This window comes from Falco rusticolus, chromosome 2 (genome assembly GCF_015220075.1).
Source record: "Falco rusticolus isolate bFalRus1 chromosome 2, bFalRus1.pri, whole genome shotgun sequence".
NCBI lineage: Eukaryota > Metazoa > Chordata > Aves > Falconiformes > Falconidae > Falco > Falco rusticolus.
In genome coordinates, this window is record NC_051188.1 from 80,642,456 (window position 1) to 80,659,952 (window position 17,497).

A 17,497-nucleotide genomic window follows, 5' to 3' on the forward strand; every position below is an offset into this window, starting at 1 on the left:
GAAAGTGTAGTCTGGCAGTTTATATGCAATCCTATTCAAAACCAGTAAATGGCTTCTGTTGACTTATGACGTCTACTGGGGTGAATGTGGCAGAGAAGTAGACTTTCCAGTCCAACAAGTGGAAGACGAGAAGAAGGTCTCTGCATGCTGGAGATGTGACTTCAAGCACCGAGTCAGCTACGGCCCTGTGTGACCCTGGGTGTGTGACTTTTGTGTCCAAGTTTTCCAATTATAAAATGGTCCTAAGCAGCACTTCCTGAAATCACAGGAAGACAAATCAGTGTTTTATTGCTAAACAGTTGGGACCTCTTTCAGGCAAGTTGGAAGGTCAGCCTGAGACTCTGTTGATATAAGAGCATCTGTCTGTACATAGAAGTTTTCTGTGCCAGACTAAAATGGGAGGCAGGGTCTTTCTTAACAAAGCACTTCAGTTTGTGGTTAATAGTGAGGTCATGAGTAGTTCCCAAGGGCTTGCATTTTGCAGCATGGGGCATTGGCTTGGATACACTACTTATGCTTGTTAGCAGTGCTGGTAACACATGAACGATTTGAAGCATTTTTTTGTTGTGTTGGTAGGTTATTGTACAGGTTGACATGTTGTCATGTAACTGTGTCTTGAAAGATGAATGAGATGGAGGCTACTGACTGGTCTGTGGCCTGTAATTCCCTGGGCTGCCAGATGCAGGGGCGATCACCTCAAGGAACTTGTGGGTTGCCTTTCCTAATCCTCAGATGGGGACCAGTTTACAGTGATTTCATCCCATGTAATCCAATGAATGTGGTGAAGGTCCTAAAGCTTGCATCACACATAGAAGAAGTCCCAAGAGCCTAACTAACTCCTACAGTGAGTGAGGGGGTCCTCTCCCTGTGGAGTTGGGCTGTACTTAGTTATTCCTTTAGAGGAGTTTCTCTTGCCCTAGAAAAGAGAAAGGTTAGAGAGATTACCCTCATGGGGTAATGTGAACTTTTGTGCATATATGCTATAAATAGGAAAAGGATTCACTTTGCAATTTGGAAAACCAACTAAGAACGTTTATTTGATGCAGTGCAAGGGGCTTTAGAGACAATGTTTGGAGTCAGGGTTGTTGAAGTGGAAAAAGGGAGTGCATTTTTGAGCAAAAGAGAGATTTCAGCTCTCACAGGTGAAAAGATTTAAATAATGAATTTGACTACAGGACGGATGGATTCAGACCAGTAAGTAGCAACACATGCTCTCTCTCGGGGCTTTCCATCTGTGGTTTACCAGCCATGCCACAACTAAAGCCTTTCACTTTTCTGTGAAAGTGAGTCCGTTTCTTAGAGTCTTCCCACAACGCTGCATCAAGTGGTGCTTTCCTGTGCATGTGTTTAAGTTGCTTGAAACATCGTTCATCTGACCTTCTATCTTTAATGAAAGAGAGGGATGCTGGTGTGCAAGTGCAACACCGACCTGGGACTGTGCAATGAGTCCGTTTCAGTTCTGGAAGTGGGAGGGTGCGTTGTACCTTTGCTGTGCTAGGGGTTGTTATGTTGGGTGAGAAAAGGATGTAGCAGCCCAGCGTAAGTGCTGCCTTCAGGCTTTATTTAAGCCTGTACCATGTAGCTTTCATTGAGTTTACTCAAGGTATTTTGTTGTGCAAGCCAAAATCGAGCACAGGTTGTCAAGTCTCTGTGTTGCATTGGTCTCTCCTTGTCTGAGGGCTTTGGAAAGGAGCAGTCATGCGCCCTGAGGGATATGGCTGAAACTAAAACTGTCACTTTGGTTGGGGCAACTTGTCTTTACATGCTGCCAGATTTAGTCAAACATCCAGATGGATTTTATTTAAAATATAAACAGGTATATGATGACAAACTCATTACAAAATTTCTAAGTCCTTTTAATGGTAACAACTGCTATCTAGGATTTTCTTGTCTCCAAAAATAGCTGGAAACCTAAACCAACCGAAACTACGGATTCTGAAAGAGCAGGCTGTTGCATTTAGATGTTATTCTCTAGGTACCATGAAGTAGCCCAGAAGTAAGGAAATCCAACCAGTCTAAATTAGCTTAACGACATATTGCAAAGCAACTGCTAGGTTCAGTTCTTGCATCTCTAAACTGTTACAGCTTCTTGCAGTTGCAGAATATAAAGGTGGAAAACTGTTTTTAGGAAAGGCTTCTGTCAGTTACAGCAGCACCAAAGAGGATGCGCAAAACAGCTTCATGTGATAGATAGCAAGGAAACGTCCACAGGATGACTTACTGAACCACTAGGAAATGGTTACCTTCACATCTGCACAGATGTTCACATTTTTAAGGTGTCTGCATGCTTTCTTCAAGCATGTTCCCTTTAGGGTTCACTGAAGACTAGATATGGACTTAGAAAATAATCTAACATCTAGATTAATGGACATGAGAGAAGACAAAGAAAGGCTGACATTTAAAGTAACTGATGGTACCTTAAGTAATCTTATCCAACAAATGCTGTGAGCTGAATACCCTACCTGAGAGGGTATGTTACAGCTGTAGACTGGAAGGCAACAGAGGACAAAAGAGAAATTAATAAATAAAACAGAGTATTTTTCACAGACATTGAAGATTAGCAAATATGCAATATACTTTTTTGACATTAATAGATACAACACCTTTCTAAAAAACCACAGTTGTACACAGTTAAAATCTAAACAGAAGGCAGGAGCTTAATTATTTTGTTGCAGCTTGGCTGTTTGTTTTTGTTTTTAAAACAGCTTCCCTATCCTGTTCAAACTGGCGAGTAAGCCTAGACTGCAACAAGTGAGAGCTAAACTGCCCCGTCTTTTAAATGCCGTGGAGGCTGAGCCTGTGCAGCCCTCCCACAAGATCCTGGTGTAGCGATGGTGCGCAGGTACCCAACTCAGAGCCTCCTTGAGGGCACTGCAACAAACCCCTAACTGTACTATTGCCCAGTGGTTCTGGAGTCCACATAATGGGACAACAGGACAACAACATTTTTTTTTTTCACTTGATGGATATGAATGCTAATCTTCATATGAAAAATCAATGGCCTGCCTCAGACGCTGGAGAGCCTCCCACACACAGAGCTAGGACAAGTAAGGCTGTAACTTATTCACAAAAATGGTAGAATTTTAGTTTAGCAACTGGTGCAGGAACCAAGTGTCTCCAGGGCTCAGTTTAAACATGGTCTCCGTGCCCCATGACAAGATGGGGAAAATGCCCCACCTAGGCAAGACAGCTAGTATAGATTCCTCCTCCTTCAAAACTTCATACCATCAGCAAAGTTTACTATTTTCAACCAGTTTCTCTTGGCTGGCTCGTGGCTGGAACAGCAAGGCACGTGCACTGGCACAAGGAACTGCACTTGGCTTTCCTGGACATTCACAGACAACACGGTGCTATTGTCTGCACTCTTTCCTGTCTGTCTGTCTTTCCTTCTTTTTTTTGGGGGGTGGATGGTGGGATGGGACACAAGGAGGGGTTCAGTTTAAAAATGTCAGTTTAAAATCCTCCCTGGAAGCCACAGGGGAGTGCTTAAATAAAGACCAGCTGAACTGAGCAGAGCTCAACCACAGGTTTTGTTCCATCCTGAAAAGGGTAAGTCCAGGTAACATTAACATAGCAGAGAGCACTATTTTTAATCGGTCAGGTTTCTACAGCCTGCTCTTTCACACAGTACGTACCAGCTTCTGTCAAAAGTGGAAGTCCCCTTTTTGGTGGAATATTTGGTAAAAAACAAAATGCTGATATCAAGTGCATTTAAAGAACACACATTCCCTTACATTAACACATTCAGTGTTTAACCCTGTCAGAGCAACACCCACTTTTGGAGGACTGGGTCAAAACATTCTACCTAATTCTGTACACAGTAACACACAGCTGGTGAAACCAGACAATAAAAGGATGTGCTGTAGAGAGAAAAAGGTGGAAAAGATCACAAATCTCACTTTGTAGAGAGCCCTTCAGTTTTCTTTCTTTTTTTTTGTTTTTTAGCTGCCTTTCTTCATATTCAGTAGTCATTGTCAGTGTAAAGAGACACAGCAAGAACTTTGCACATTCCTGAAATGCAGTTGCTTCTGCTACTAAAAAGGTCCTCAAAAGTGATGAGGAGAGACTGGGCACTCACCACCTGTCAGTGGTCTGGCACAGAGAAGCTAAGTCCCAGGCTTGCTGCCTTCTCCAGTGCAGGAGCTCAGCACACTGACAGAATATCAGAGGACTGTCCAAAGTGGTTAGCTGGTGCGGTGACACAATTGTTGTGTGGACACAGCCAGTGGCTGGAACAGAAATCCAGTGCATTTTGTTTTCTCTTCTGTTGGAGAAGCTTTTTTTGCCATCTCTCTTCGCACGCTCTGCAGAAATATGTCACTTGTATTACAAGCGATGCTGCCACTGAGATAGGGGTTGATGCTTCTCTTGACACATCTCCAGCTGCCCAAATTGTTACCAGACTTCCCATTTAGACAGGTGCTGTAAAAACAAACAAACTTCTTTTTAGAAAAAAATAGAAAAAAATCCCCCAGAAGTAATCATGTCCTAGAGTTGTTTTTACTATGTAACCAGTGGAACAAGCTCCAAGATGTATTAATGCTGCTGAGACAGGATCACCTGGGGTCAAGCCCTGCCTCTGCCTAGATACCTGAGACACTGAGGTCCCTCTGCCCTTGTGCCACAGATCGAAAATGCCTCTCTTTGTGCAAATGCAAAAAAGTGCTCTCCTGCTAACGTCCCCCTCCCTTGTGAAGGGATGTCAATGTCACCTTTGGTTTGTTTTAGACTACTTCAGTGAAGGGATCCCTCCAGAGAGCAATTCAGAATTGCTCCAGCTCTGAATTTCTCCTCACTGGAGCATCCTGCCCACTGACTGTAATCTCTGTCTGGAAAGACTAACCCCACCAGGACGAAGTTACTCTTCTTTGCAACTTGCCTTCCTCTCAGTTTCCAGAACTTTTTTCTTTGTAACAGCAAAGCTAGTCTCAGTAGGCTCTTTTTGGTTTGCAGTATTCAGGTTTTCCACCCCCTGTAGAACAATTTGACCTTCCTCGTAAAGTGAAACCACTAGAAGCAGAAATGTATTTACATCATTTTTGAAAAGCAAAATGCTGTGGCTGTGTCCCCATGGGTGCACCTCCAGTGTCTCACTCCCCACCTACCACACACAACTTGCTTGAAAATATCAAACAATGACTGAATTAGGCTAGAATTTCTCCAAAAGCCCATCTTTTGCCCTAAGGTAGTACCAGCTATTTCTAAGTAATTTCTGACTGATGCTGGTGTCCTCTTTCATTAAGAAAAAACAGAACAGCAACCATAGAGAGACTGATGGGAGACTTGGCAGCCTGCACAAACCCTCTGTGTCAGCGCTCAACTCCCATTACCCTCAGAAAGGCATTTCTTCCTAACATCTAACTTAAATCTCCTTTGCTTAAGCCTGTTGTGCCTTAAGTGCTGTGTCTGCTGGGTTAGGACAATAACTAATTTGTCCCATCTTCTTTAAGGACTCTTATGAATTCCTTGTCTTCTCCAGCCTAAACAAACAACCAGTTTCATCAGAGATCACATTCCTTAGATCATTCCTATTTCCCTGGTGTTGGTCCAAGTTGCCCTCAAATTGGGACATCCGAAGGCCACTGCCTTCCACAGCTTACATGGCTCTCTTGGCAGAAAACAGCCCTCAGATGTGGGACAGTTTCCAATAGCAGCAAACCACCAAAGCTGCTGTCCCACCTCCTCTTCCACAAACGCTGCGGAGACATGACAAAGCACAGATAGTGTCTGGAAGGCTAGTGTCTTTGTTTTGTTGTTAATGAACAAACCACACTACAGCAGTTTTCAACATAAGATAAATATTTACTCATATTTATGTTAAAGAAGTTTTTCTACTTATGAGCTAAGTCCCAGGACCTAATCAAATGGGAGCTGGTATAAGTAAGGCTGAGGAAGAAAAACCTGACCTTAAACGAACGGCTTGTGTTACGTTAATGCAGCTCACAGGAACTGGAAAAGGAAAATGTCCTTTAAGGAGAAATTCCATCCTCCTTTCTACATTATGCTCTACAGGAAACAGTGTAATGTTTGTTGATGTTTAGCAAACACAAATGTTGGGGATCAGGCTGGGGTTACGTGATGGGTCTGGAAAAAAACTGACCATTAACCCAGTTTGCATGACCACCAAAGAAGTTCCAGATATTGTTTTTAAATTTAAGGGCTAATTTGCTTCTGCTTGATTTGCTTGATTATACGAATTGGGTACATGCACAGCATCTGCTATGGCAAACTGCTTTAACTATTACAGTTTTGGTGAAAACACAGTATTTTCTGCCTGTTCTGCAGAGACACCCAGGCAACAGTTATTTGCTTCAGTAGAAACTATCAAGTAAGATATAAAATAGGCAGATATTTCATCCTCTCTGTACTCTTGCAAGTCCCCTGTGCTGAGTTTGTTTTTCCAAATTTGTCTTGGATTTTTTGCCCCATTTTTATTTTTCCCCCACTATAAATGAAAAATGAATTTGTGAACTAGCTGGCCTGCAATACTGCATTCTTGCTTATAAAAAGTATGAACATGTTGAAGGTCTGAACTGCATTTTTTTTCCCTAGGAAAGGAGACCACTTAATATATACTTCTTTTTAATTGGGTGTATATAGGCTCAGGTTCATAAATATGAAGCAAATGATGTTCCTGCATTCCAGCTAAAGATCTCCTAGGAAGCAGTGCTTAAAAAGGCAGGAAACAACCACTTGGTGATAGGCACTGATATAATATGAAGTGATAAATGGTCTGTGTTGTTCAGACTTGAAAATCAGCATTTAAAACAGATTTTCCAAGTTTGGCTCTGTCTTGAGGACAACAGGAGCTTCAGTGTAGCTGTACAACAGGAGAGGAGGGTGGCTTCAGCCTGTGTGTGTCCCCTGTTGATTAGTTATGTCCTTTAGCCTGAACTGTGGAAGGAACTTCTGGGAATCAAACCCCTCAGGCTGCCTTTTGCAACACTTGGAGAGCTCAGGGAAAGGGCTGACAGAAGTAAGGCTATGGCTTTACGTGCTTGAGTTTGCAACATGCAGCAAGTATAATCCAAAGGCTTTGTGCTGGACCTGAGTATTGCAGCTATGAAGTTAAGTCACTCTTGAGTCAAATGCAGTAATCCATATTTTAATACTTACAGTTGAGTCCTCCTTTGTCTTCATTTGTTTGGACATCTGTTGAAACAAATGCACTGTTTTAAGCATATAGCATAGGTAACTATAGTCTTTAACCAGACAGGATTAATAACATTCAGCAGAGTTGAGGGTTCAATGTGTTAAATGCTCTTTGGACAGCAAAATGCAGTACATACTCTATTTGCTTACAACTTAGGTCACCATTCCAGCAAGGATAGATTTTGGGCTTGGATCAACAGCCCTGCTCCATGTTTTTGGACAGAGTCCTGCACCACTCTTGAGTTGTTTCTGAAGGGAGGACACGGCTCCTAGCACAGCTGCTGCACATGCCGGGCAAGATCACTACCCTGCTTTCTCCTGATATGTTCTGATGCACCTGGGCTGGCTATAGATATGACGAAGAGGGCATGGATTGAGAGCGTGAAAAGTGTGGTTGCCCCCGCTGCCTTTCCGTATATGTTAGCTCTTGTGCACCTGCAAAGTGGCTTACAGTAGGTACTCAGATGTATCACCACATTCAGTCTGGTTCACAGGATGTCTTTTAGAGCCACCTTTTCTACTGTCATGCCAAGCACTGAAGAGTTCTGCACGTGGTCAAATACAGCAATACAAGGATACAACATGTATAACATGGAGTGACAGTGAGACATGTTTTATTTCTAACTCATAGAAAGCTGCTTGATGCCAGGGATGTTGATCCCTTAGTTATCTGGCCAGTGACTATAACGTTCTCAGGACTGATTGATTCTCTGATTTCTGCTTTGGATTCTGCTAAGCATAGCAAGGTACTGACTCCAGTCCTGTTCCATGGAAGACCATCGCCTGCATCTGTCCAGAAACTGCCTGCAGGGATCGCAGCTGAGAAACTATGGCCTGAACAGGTACAAAGTCAGAGTTACTCCTGCATCCAGCAGTTAACTTCTGTGAGGCTCAGACACAATAGCAGAAAACCATAAAGAATAACATGTTCTGGGGCACTACATGTCCTCTCCAGGGCACCCCAGGTTTTTGATAACAGCACGATTTCCTGCTGTTTTGTGCAGGCAGCTTACTCGTACCTTCTAGCAACGAACTAGGTTTGGTCATGCAAATGAAAGACCTCATTACCTGTGTAGGACAGTAGCTTAAAGGACCTCCGTCTCCACAGCCAGCAGGTTAAACCAACTAGAAGACCTATTCCAATGACGATGGAAATGATGCAAGCTGCTTGAGCACCTCGTCCATTTTTTTCCAGGGTTTTGTGACTTTCTGTGCTAGAGCCATTGCTTTGCATCTGCTGTGTGTCTAGAATGAAATAGAAAAAGGGCGTAGTAAAGTGTAAATTTTCACATTTCATGCCAGGCAAATATTTGACCATATTTTACATGCACAAAGAACATTCTGAAGGACTAAATACTTGCTCTACTCATATCACTGTAACGCTGGTGGTATTTCTTCTGAGTCAGGCACATCTCCAGCTTACACTGTCTAATAATACAATGCTAGCTTACTCCTCCCTGTCATCATACTGCACATATCCCTCTTTCACAGCCTTGCGAGACTCTATGTTTGAGCTTGTATCTAGACTAAGTTGAAAATAAATCTATACAGTATGTATAATGTAAATCTGATAGTATTCAGAAAACTGGGTGAAAACCTGTTTCTCTGGAGTTACTGACGAATTTCCACCAATTGCTGCAAACTGAAGCTTTCAAATCACATCTCTATTTCAAGTGTGGTAGGCTTTTAGAAACCAACAAAAAATAGTAAGATGAAGGTCTTTTTTCCCCCAGAATACAATAAGACAGAAAAGCCATTAGGAAACCAATGACAAAGTTACTTAGTTTTCCTTTAATTTGGGATGGCAGCAAGGGTATGCTATCATATAAACACTTTACTGTGCAACTTTTGATTGTGCACACAATTTTTGTTCCTGGAAGCAGTTTACATCCTTTGGCTATGTTTGTGGGATCACTGCCATTAAGTCCAGAGTGTGAGTCCTTGGCATGTTCAGGTAAACTGTGGCTATCCAGCTAGTTACGCAAACAATCAAACCTCCTTGTACCAGGGTGCAGAAACCTACAAGAGAAAGGTGTGGCAGAAGGCAGGACCAGGAAGAGCAATGAAATGGAACAGTCTCCTCCAGGTAAGCTCTGCCACTCCAGATAGCTTCTCTACACAGCTTTTTTTGAAATAACGAAATCCACTGTTGGTACTATAGGTATAACTTTCTTTATAGATTTTTTTTTTTAACATCTCTCTGTTTTTGTGAACAGTTGAGTAGCTAAATACTTGTTTTTACTATTGATCACTCATCAGCAATAAATAACGTATTATACTTCTGCTGTCAGGTGATTTGTTCTATTTGGGCTAATGTTAGCCATTTGCTACAGGTCTACTTTAAATAGCACACTGTATTAAACTCAGTTTGGAGACTGAAAACAGAGCTTTGAAACTAGGCAGAGTAAAAAGCAAACGAGTGCTGTAAAGTAGTTGGCTAGGGATTCAGGAATCATGGATTTGCTGTGCCCTCTGAAAAATAACCTGACTCCCCAAGTCATCACGTTCCTGAGGAACCAAAGGGTAAAGCCCAGTCACTGTCTTGGCTGCAAAAGCTTCTCGGGGCCATTGTCATAACACACTTGATGGGGTGTTCAATGTGGGAGAAGTAAACATAAAGTCCATGGCTAAGCATAACTAGCTTGAAACAAAACCTGAGCCCTTCTCAGTATTTTTTCAAACTAATTTTGAATTAATGAGTACCCCTCGTTAGCGCGTATCTACAGAGACGCACTGCTTGATATTCCTGCTATCTAGAAAACATGAAGTAGCATGAAGGGACTTACAGTTGGCTGACAGATTTTCCCGCAGTATTTTATTTTCTATGGAGCACTCTATTTGCATGTTAGAAGTGGCTTTAACCTTCAGCGTGCTAAAAACACTGTAAGTGCCATCGGCATGGGGTATGATCTTTAGCTCTGATGGAAGCAGGTGGCTGTTATCTGTTTTGTTTATCCAATATACATTGGGCTCTGGGTATCCATTGCCAGACTTGCAGCTGAAAGTCACCTCCTCTCCAGTGCTGTCACTGTTTCTTATCGGTCCGCTGAGTATTGGTTGGCTATAACTAGCTGGACAGCAAGAGAAAAAGAAGTAGTCATTGATATGTTGAAATGTATTGAAAAGACAAAATTTTGGTGTAGGTTCTGAAGCAGAAGTTCTGGGTTTCACGTGACCCTTATGACCTGAGAGGGAAACACCTGCAGGTTTGGTATATAAGCCAGAGAACTGAGAAAATTACTGGAAGGGCAGAAAGCTGAAGACAAACCCAAAGGAAGAAAGCAAATTCTTAAGCTGCTGTCACCCAGTCATGTGCAAAAGCCCTTATACTAAGGAAAACCAAGATGAAAAAAACACCCCACGCTGGATAAACAGCTGCTACAGGTATTCTTCCAGTTTTAGATTCCCTGTCTGTAACACTTAAATTAAGCAGACTTCATTTCAGAATAGGGCTGAAATATGTTCTAAAGGTAAGGGTATGCTTATATCTAATATTGAAATGGATGGACTTGGAGAGCTGGAATGAGGATGTGGGCAAATATGTGCAAGTGATACAAGTTCTTACCTGCCAAACTGAGAACCACTTTCGCCTGGTGAATCACTCTGGTATATTCAGTTTTCTGCAGTACTACACATTTGTATGTACGTTCATCACTCTGGCTGACATTTAGTAATAGCAGAGAAAAATCGCCGTTTTCCAATCCATCCCAGAATAACTGAGTCCTGTTTTTAAAGTGAATACACTGTTCACTTTCATTGTCTTGACCAGAGATCAGTGCATGAACAACTGAACACTCTTCTTGATCATCAGCTATTTGCCAATATACCCGTAGATTTTTTAAGTGCAGTTCTCTTCCTCGATAAATGCAACTCAGTGTAGCATTGTCTCCAAGTTTACTGACTATGATCGTCTCCTCCAGTGCAATAACTGCAAGATTAAAATAGAGAAAAAAGGGAGGTTATGTGGGGAAAATGTCATTATTTTCAAGTACATTCTACCTCATGTGGACTCCAGTATTAGTATTCATAAGATGCAGGTAAGCACGCTCACTTCATAGGCATGCCTACCTCCTGACTTGCCAGTGGCTAATTCCCTCCATGTCTGTTGTTTGTTTATTTTCCAAAGGGATCTTTTTCACTATAAAGCCTTCTGATTATTTCTTTTTCCAAGGGCCAACTGGTCAAAGCATTCCCAGACCCAGGGATACCTGCATGTTTGACTTTGCCCACTGACTGGGACTGACTGTAGGCACATATTCAAGTCCTAATGCTTTAATAATCACTTTTATTTTTATTTGGAAAAATGCCAGATAACACCAGGTAAATCACAAGAAGTGGAAACACCGATAAGAAAAAGAGTGCTACCATTATTGTGAGATTCCCCCAAATTTGAAAGGGGAGTAAATAGTGGTTCTCGAAGTGGGCATGTCATAGCAATCACATTTTATTGCCACCATTGGTGTCACCCTCTCAACAAATATACCTAGCTGGCAAACCAGCGTGCCCAGGTACCTCCATTAATTAAACATTTACAACTTCTCACAGCCACTTTAAGTAGGCCAGTACAGTGTCTGGCTTTCAGGGCACTTTTCCTGGTCTCCAGACATGAGAACAGCAGCCTATCCTCCTGGCGAGCAAGATAGAAGGCATGAGCAGGCTGCAAAGGGATGCAGAAAGCGCAGGTCAGCAAGTCTGAAAGGGCCAGGGCAGCTCTGACTGCAGCCTCCCTGCAGATGAGGATGCACCACCTCTCCTCCACCCCAGCAGCTGAAACCTCTCTGGTGCAACTGGTTACTGAGACCAAAGCAGTGTGCACATTGTAAATGTTGGGCTGGGGGGTGAGAGGGCGTCGGGCATGGGGTTGGATGGGATTGATTACAGCTGGGGGAAGGGATTATGTGGGTGGGTGAATTAGGGAAAAAAAGATGACAGGAGTGAGGGTTTGGAAATCTGGCAACAGTGCATGGTGAGGTGGGAGGGAGGCTCCAATGTCCAAGGGGAACATGTCTTTGTGTTGGTGTGCTGGAATGAGAAATAGTTTATCTACATGTCTGAGTTGCGCACCCTGGCTTAAAAACACCACTGAAGCAAATGAAGTACTTGCAAAAAGGAAGGCAATATGCTCTCCAGACCCTTATCCTCTGCTGGGTGAGACAAGAAGTAATGGGCTTGAACCGCAACAAGGGTGATGCAGCCTAGATTTTGGGAAAGCCCTTGTAGCAGCAGGGAAATTGATGCCCTGGGAAGACAGGGGCACCTCCATCACTGGTATTCTTGAGGAACAGGCCAGCCGGCATCTATTAAGGCTTTATCTGTACAGTTTGTCCTGATTTTGGGGCCAGGAAGTTTCCTTGGTGACTTTGTTGAGGTCCTTCTCAGTGATTGAGTAAGAACAAGAGAGAGCTCTGAAAATGCTTAACTATCACCTAGCGATATCATTTACTTTACCTTTGTTTTGAAAGGCATTTTTTGAACTGTAGTAAAAGACTTGCTAATGCTGGGTACTCGATACCGTGATGTATAATTCTAGTTCTAATATGAGTATGGACTTTATCCAGGCATGTTAGATCTGCTTATCAACAGCCCTTATTACCACACTTCTAAGGCCTTTTGTTGGCAGGCATAAATATGCAGGGATGTCTGCGAAGCAAGCAGAGCAATCTGAGCAAGAACATCTGTAAGTTCCCTTGCTATTCTCCGTACGGAAACTGGTAGATACTTCTTTCCTTGATGCATGTCAGAGAAAGATTTCACACTGAGGAATTCTTAAGTGTCTTGCTGAAAACACATAGATGTTTATATGGTATATATTACAACTACTTTGTGTATTTAGTCAAAAATATTGAAAAGAGTGCAGCTCATTTTGAGATGAAGCGTTCTGAACTTACCAGGTCTCAGGATATGGAGGAGCAGTAACAGAAATCCGTAGCTAAAACAAAAAGCAAACAAGAGTGTTACATGTTTGACTTTAGTGTCTCTGTTGTTTAAATAAGCAATAAACCTAATATTGATTGATTTAGTATAGTAGCAGAAGTAGGTAAATTAGGTGCTACTACTATGTAATGTCCTATTCAGTATTTGCATTTTTGACAGCTGCAAAACTTCTGCTCAAATGACATAACTCTGTGGGTGGGTGGCCAAGGCCACGAATAGCAGTGAGATGCACTAATACTGGAATCGGAGCAGAGGGCATGAAGCTGGTGTTGTGCCTGTCTTTCTTGTGAAAAACAAACCGTATAGACTTACTGGATATATAGGCCCTGAGGGCTACTTGTATCACTGGGAAGGGGAGTGGCTGCACAGGTCTAAATCCAGGTCAAAAGCCCTGCATCCTACCGTTTTGCTGAAACTCAGTGGTTACAGTTTTATCTGGTTAGGAGACACCAAGCAGCTGACCACGCTGACCACCAGTTTGTGCACTCGGTAAAAATGCGTAAACAGGAAACGTGCTGATAGCAGGGAGCTGTACAAAGGTTTTGCTGTAAAGAATTCCGCATGTTGGATTACTCCAGAGGGGCATATTTATGCAGGAGTTTCCCAAGGAAGTTACACCTGCTGGATGCTATAGGAAAAGCCAGTTTAACCTATTTATAAAGTCCAGGCAATTTACCTCTCATCTCCTAGCACTTTACAAAAGATAAATGTGCAGCACTTTCCTAAGAGTTACTTTAAAATAGCCTTTCACCACCACGCCTAGCTATACATTGTGCTCTCCTTCCTCCAAGCCACTGTGGGAAGGGAAAGGAAAGGAAGATGCTGGGAAAGTTTTGGAATGAGAGCTGTGCGGCTGCAGTTGCCCACTTTGATATTGCTGCAGGTGCAATAAGGCTGGACAGAGGGGCACGAGCATCCCCAGTGGCCCCAGCTCACTTTTGCAAGCAAGACTGAGGCCACAGTACTCTGGTGCCCTTCCCCAGTTGTTCTCAACCATCAGCCAGGTCCAACACTGAGCCAAGGGCTGAGACAATGGGCAGACCTGCCCACAGCAGCCCATGTCCACCCAGGAGCAAGCTCCAAGGTCTCCCACCTAGACTGTTTGCTGCCTTCCCTCCAAACCAGCTCTGCCCTGCCTGACCCTCCTCCCTCCAAGCCCCAACCTAAGCTCACTCCCCCAGCAGCCATTTCTCACCTTGCTTTTCCCATCAGCTGTACTTTAAAACATCCCCTCTCTCTTCCAGGCCTCCTGCCCTTTCCCCACAGTTCCCACCCTTTTGTCCAGCTGAGCATCAGGACTCGTCCACCACTTCCCAGGCACAGCATCACTTCTGCCCAGCTTTACTCCCAACAGCTGTCTGGGCAGAACTTGGGTCTCCCACCTGCCCCCAAGAAAATTACGATCTTCCCAAATACATTTGGCTTCCCATAGAGAAAGCAGAGGACATTCCTGACACAAAATCTACCTCCACTTGAAGCCCCGTCTCCAGAGAACAAGATTGAGAAAGTTTAGGGAAGAGTCAGTCTGTACTGTATTACTTTTACATGAAGAAAACACTTTATTTTCCTTTTCTGTGTCCTTTGAAATGGTTTCATAGATGAGGTTTCAAAAGTTTAAGTGGAAGCTCAGAACATTTCTGCTCGAAAACTTACTTCAGGGCTGACTGCAGATTTTCTAAAGTAAGTGTACCCGGACACTCCAGGGAAGTGGCTCGGCTCTGCTCTCTCACTGGCAGTGACTTTTGTTGGCTTTTGCACATTGTCTTGTCTTTCTGTTGGTTTTTTATACTGTGCAGGAGCCATTGCTTTTGTGCCAAGCTTGTAGAGGTCTGTCTTGACAAGCTCACCTTCATGTAGTTCTTAATCTTTCTTAATCCTGTGGCTGTGGGTTTGATTTCTTCCCGCCCAAGTTAGATACTATGGCTATAGCAAGTAATTTGAATTAAATGGAGAACTTCAATCAACTGATCTTTATGGGACGTTTTAGGGAATTTCCCTATGGCAGGCATTCGCTGTTGCCAACAAATATTTAGACAGTCAGCCAGAACTGATTCTCTAAAGTATGTACACAAAGCAGGTCTTGATTTCTTATTTTAATAAATGATGTCACAGTCAAGGTTGGACAGATCTAGAGATAATCATCCTCTTAACTTAGAGGAGGTTGCAGCTGTGGTAATGTGGGGGCACTGCCAATGCACCATGTCCCCCTGGAACAGCTTTAATGCCAAGCTCCTGTTGAAAAAAGGGAGAAACGCTTTTGCCCCAAATCTGCACTCAGCCCCTGTGCCTATCATGCTAGCAGTGAGCGCCACTAAGTGCAGGTGTAGCTGCCTTAGTTTATTAGTTCTCCCTGTGTCCCTTTTATTTTTTAATAAAAAATGATTTTTTTTTCTTTTTCAATTCTTTCCCAACCTTCCCATTCTATACATTTTCTAAAATGCCCTGTGAAACCAGAGAAAGTTGCATTTCTTCTTTCATACATTCTTATTTAGTGAGATTACTGTTTGTACCAGCACCTCAACTTTTTCATGCAGTATTTATTTAGAATCAAGGGATGCTGCTGTTCTGGAGCAAACTAGCCAGAGAAAAGACATCCCGACGCTTGCAGTAACAACTTCGGGGCTTTTTCTCCACTGTTAAGATTTGTTTTATCCCCTGACCTTGCAGCGATATCGCTCTTCTTGCACCTAAACAAGTTATCCGTGAAGCTTTTCTAACGCCTACTGCAAGGCAGCACTAATCCGGACAATAAACGGGGTGGGCCTGCTTGCCTTCTCGCATCTTTGGGCAAAAAGGCTCCTGAAAACACCAGCTAATTGCCCGCAGCCTTCGCTGGCGGAGCACGGGCAGGCGGGGCCCCGCCGGCGCTGAGCGGCCGCGCCGGGTCGCTCCCCGGCCGAACCCCCCGCGGTACGGGCGCCCACGGGAGCTGCCGCCGGCCACCTCCACCGCTGTCCCGGGTGCGGGAGGGGACCCCGTGCGGCCCCTCGTCCCCGTCTCCATGTAGGAAGCCCACCCCCGCCAGAACAACTTCTGCCCGCTGCGTTGCAATGACACTCGGGGTTTGCTAAGGGGTGGGGGGCAGTGGCGCGCCACGCAGCCCCGAGCCAGCGGCCCCCACTCACCCTCGCGGCTCCATCGCAGCGGCGGGGGAGGGGGTGGCTGCCGGGCCGAGCCGAACCGAGCCGTGCAGTGCTGTGCCGTGCCGTGCAGTGCTGTGCCGTGCCGTGCCGTGCCGTGCAGTGCCGAGCTGAGCCGATCTGACAGCCGCCCGGTTCAGGCCGTTCCCCTTTTCCCTCCCACGCCGCCCGCCGGGGATTTCCGCCTTCCGTGCGCGGCCAGCCCCGCCACCGGGCACCGTGCAGACGGGGCGCCCCGCCACCCGGCCCCAGCCCCGCTTCGGCCCCGCGCCCCGGCGCTATGCTCCGAGAGAGCCCTGCCGCGGCCTGCGGGGGTCCCAGAACCCGCCCATCCCCGCTGACCCTTCCCACAGCCCCGCCGGGGGCAGCCGGCAGCGCTCCCCCCCGCCCCCCCAAGCCGTGCCCCCGCCGGGAGGCTGCCGGCGCCGCTCAGGCGGGGCGCCCCTCACCGCAGGCTCTGGGCGCTGCTGGGTACCTGGGGAGTCAGTGCGAGGCACCGGCTTTTGCGGTGGTGCCGGGGGCAGCAGCACCTTGTTGGCCCTGCGAGGCCCTGCTTGGGGTCTGCGCGGATGGGCAGGGGTCTGTGCAAAGCCAGCCAGGAAACCGGGGGCTCTGCTTCTGGAGGAGTGTTGCAAAAAGACATTGGGTTTGCAATTGCATAATATAGTAAAAAACCCTAAATGTGATTCCATATGTGCACGACCACACCTGAAGACGTAGGAGACAAAGGTTCTGACAGAGCTGCGTTGGTGAGGGGTGTTGTAGCAGTAGCTGGCTACTTGAAAGCTGTGGTTCGTGCTCACCGGCAGCTTTGTTACTGGTTCCCCGTCAGTGGCTGTGTTTGGTTTGTTCACTGTCAGGCACCTCAATCCAGCTGGGATTCCTTTGCCAGCATGAACATTGCCAGCACGGAGAGCACCATAAAGCCGTCACTGCCACGCTGCAGTGACAGTCATTAAAAAACGATTGATACGTTAATGTTTTATTTGGTCTTAGTTCTGAGTCACCCTGGGAATGCCAATTTGTCCATGATGAATAAGAAACTCCAGGGTTGTGCAAGACCTGCAAGTCCCGATGGTATTTCCACTGCCAGGCAGCGGGCTCTCGTTTTGGAGTCTTAAAACCAATGTTACTTCAGCCTCTCTGTGTATTGCTGATACATGGCTGCAAATCAGCAGTTTGGGAGGGCAGACTTAAATTTACACTAAACTTCAAGGAAGATAAACATTCCTGTGGAATTACAGTTGAATCAGAACATGTTGGCAGCAGCC

General features: G+C 44.9%; 1 protein-coding gene across 1 annotated transcript; it reads right to left on the reverse strand.

The window, feature by feature from the left end:
• Positions 1-1,016: 1,016 nt before the first annotated feature.
• On the reverse strand, positions 1,017-16,476 carry ICOSLG (inducible T cell costimulator ligand). Its single transcript, XM_037378129.1, has 7 exons — positions 16,212-16,476; positions 13,041-13,081; positions 10,718-11,080; positions 9,939-10,223; positions 8,221-8,397; positions 7,117-7,152; positions 1,017-4,422 (listed from the first exon to the last, which is right to left on the reverse strand). The coding sequence occupies exons 1-7, from the start codon at positions 16,223-16,225 to the stop codon at positions 4,412-4,414; spliced, it is 927 nt and encodes a 308-aa protein (XP_037234026.1). The 5' UTR covers positions 16,226-16,476; the 3' UTR covers positions 1,017-4,411.
• Between the last annotated feature and the right edge of the window lie 1,021 nt (positions 16,477-17,497).

Bases quoted from the DNA above. Each gene is read 5' to 3' on its own strand.
- ICOSLG (XM_037378129.1), bottom strand. The intron at 8,398-9,938 runs GTAAGTCCCTTC...ATTTCATTCTAG, and splicing joins GGAAAATCTGTCAGCCAACT to ACACACAGCAGATGCAAAGC. The intron at 7,153-8,220 runs GTAATGAGGTCT...TTGTTTCAACAG, and splicing joins TAAGCTACTGTCCTACACAG to ATGTCCAAACAAATGAAGAC.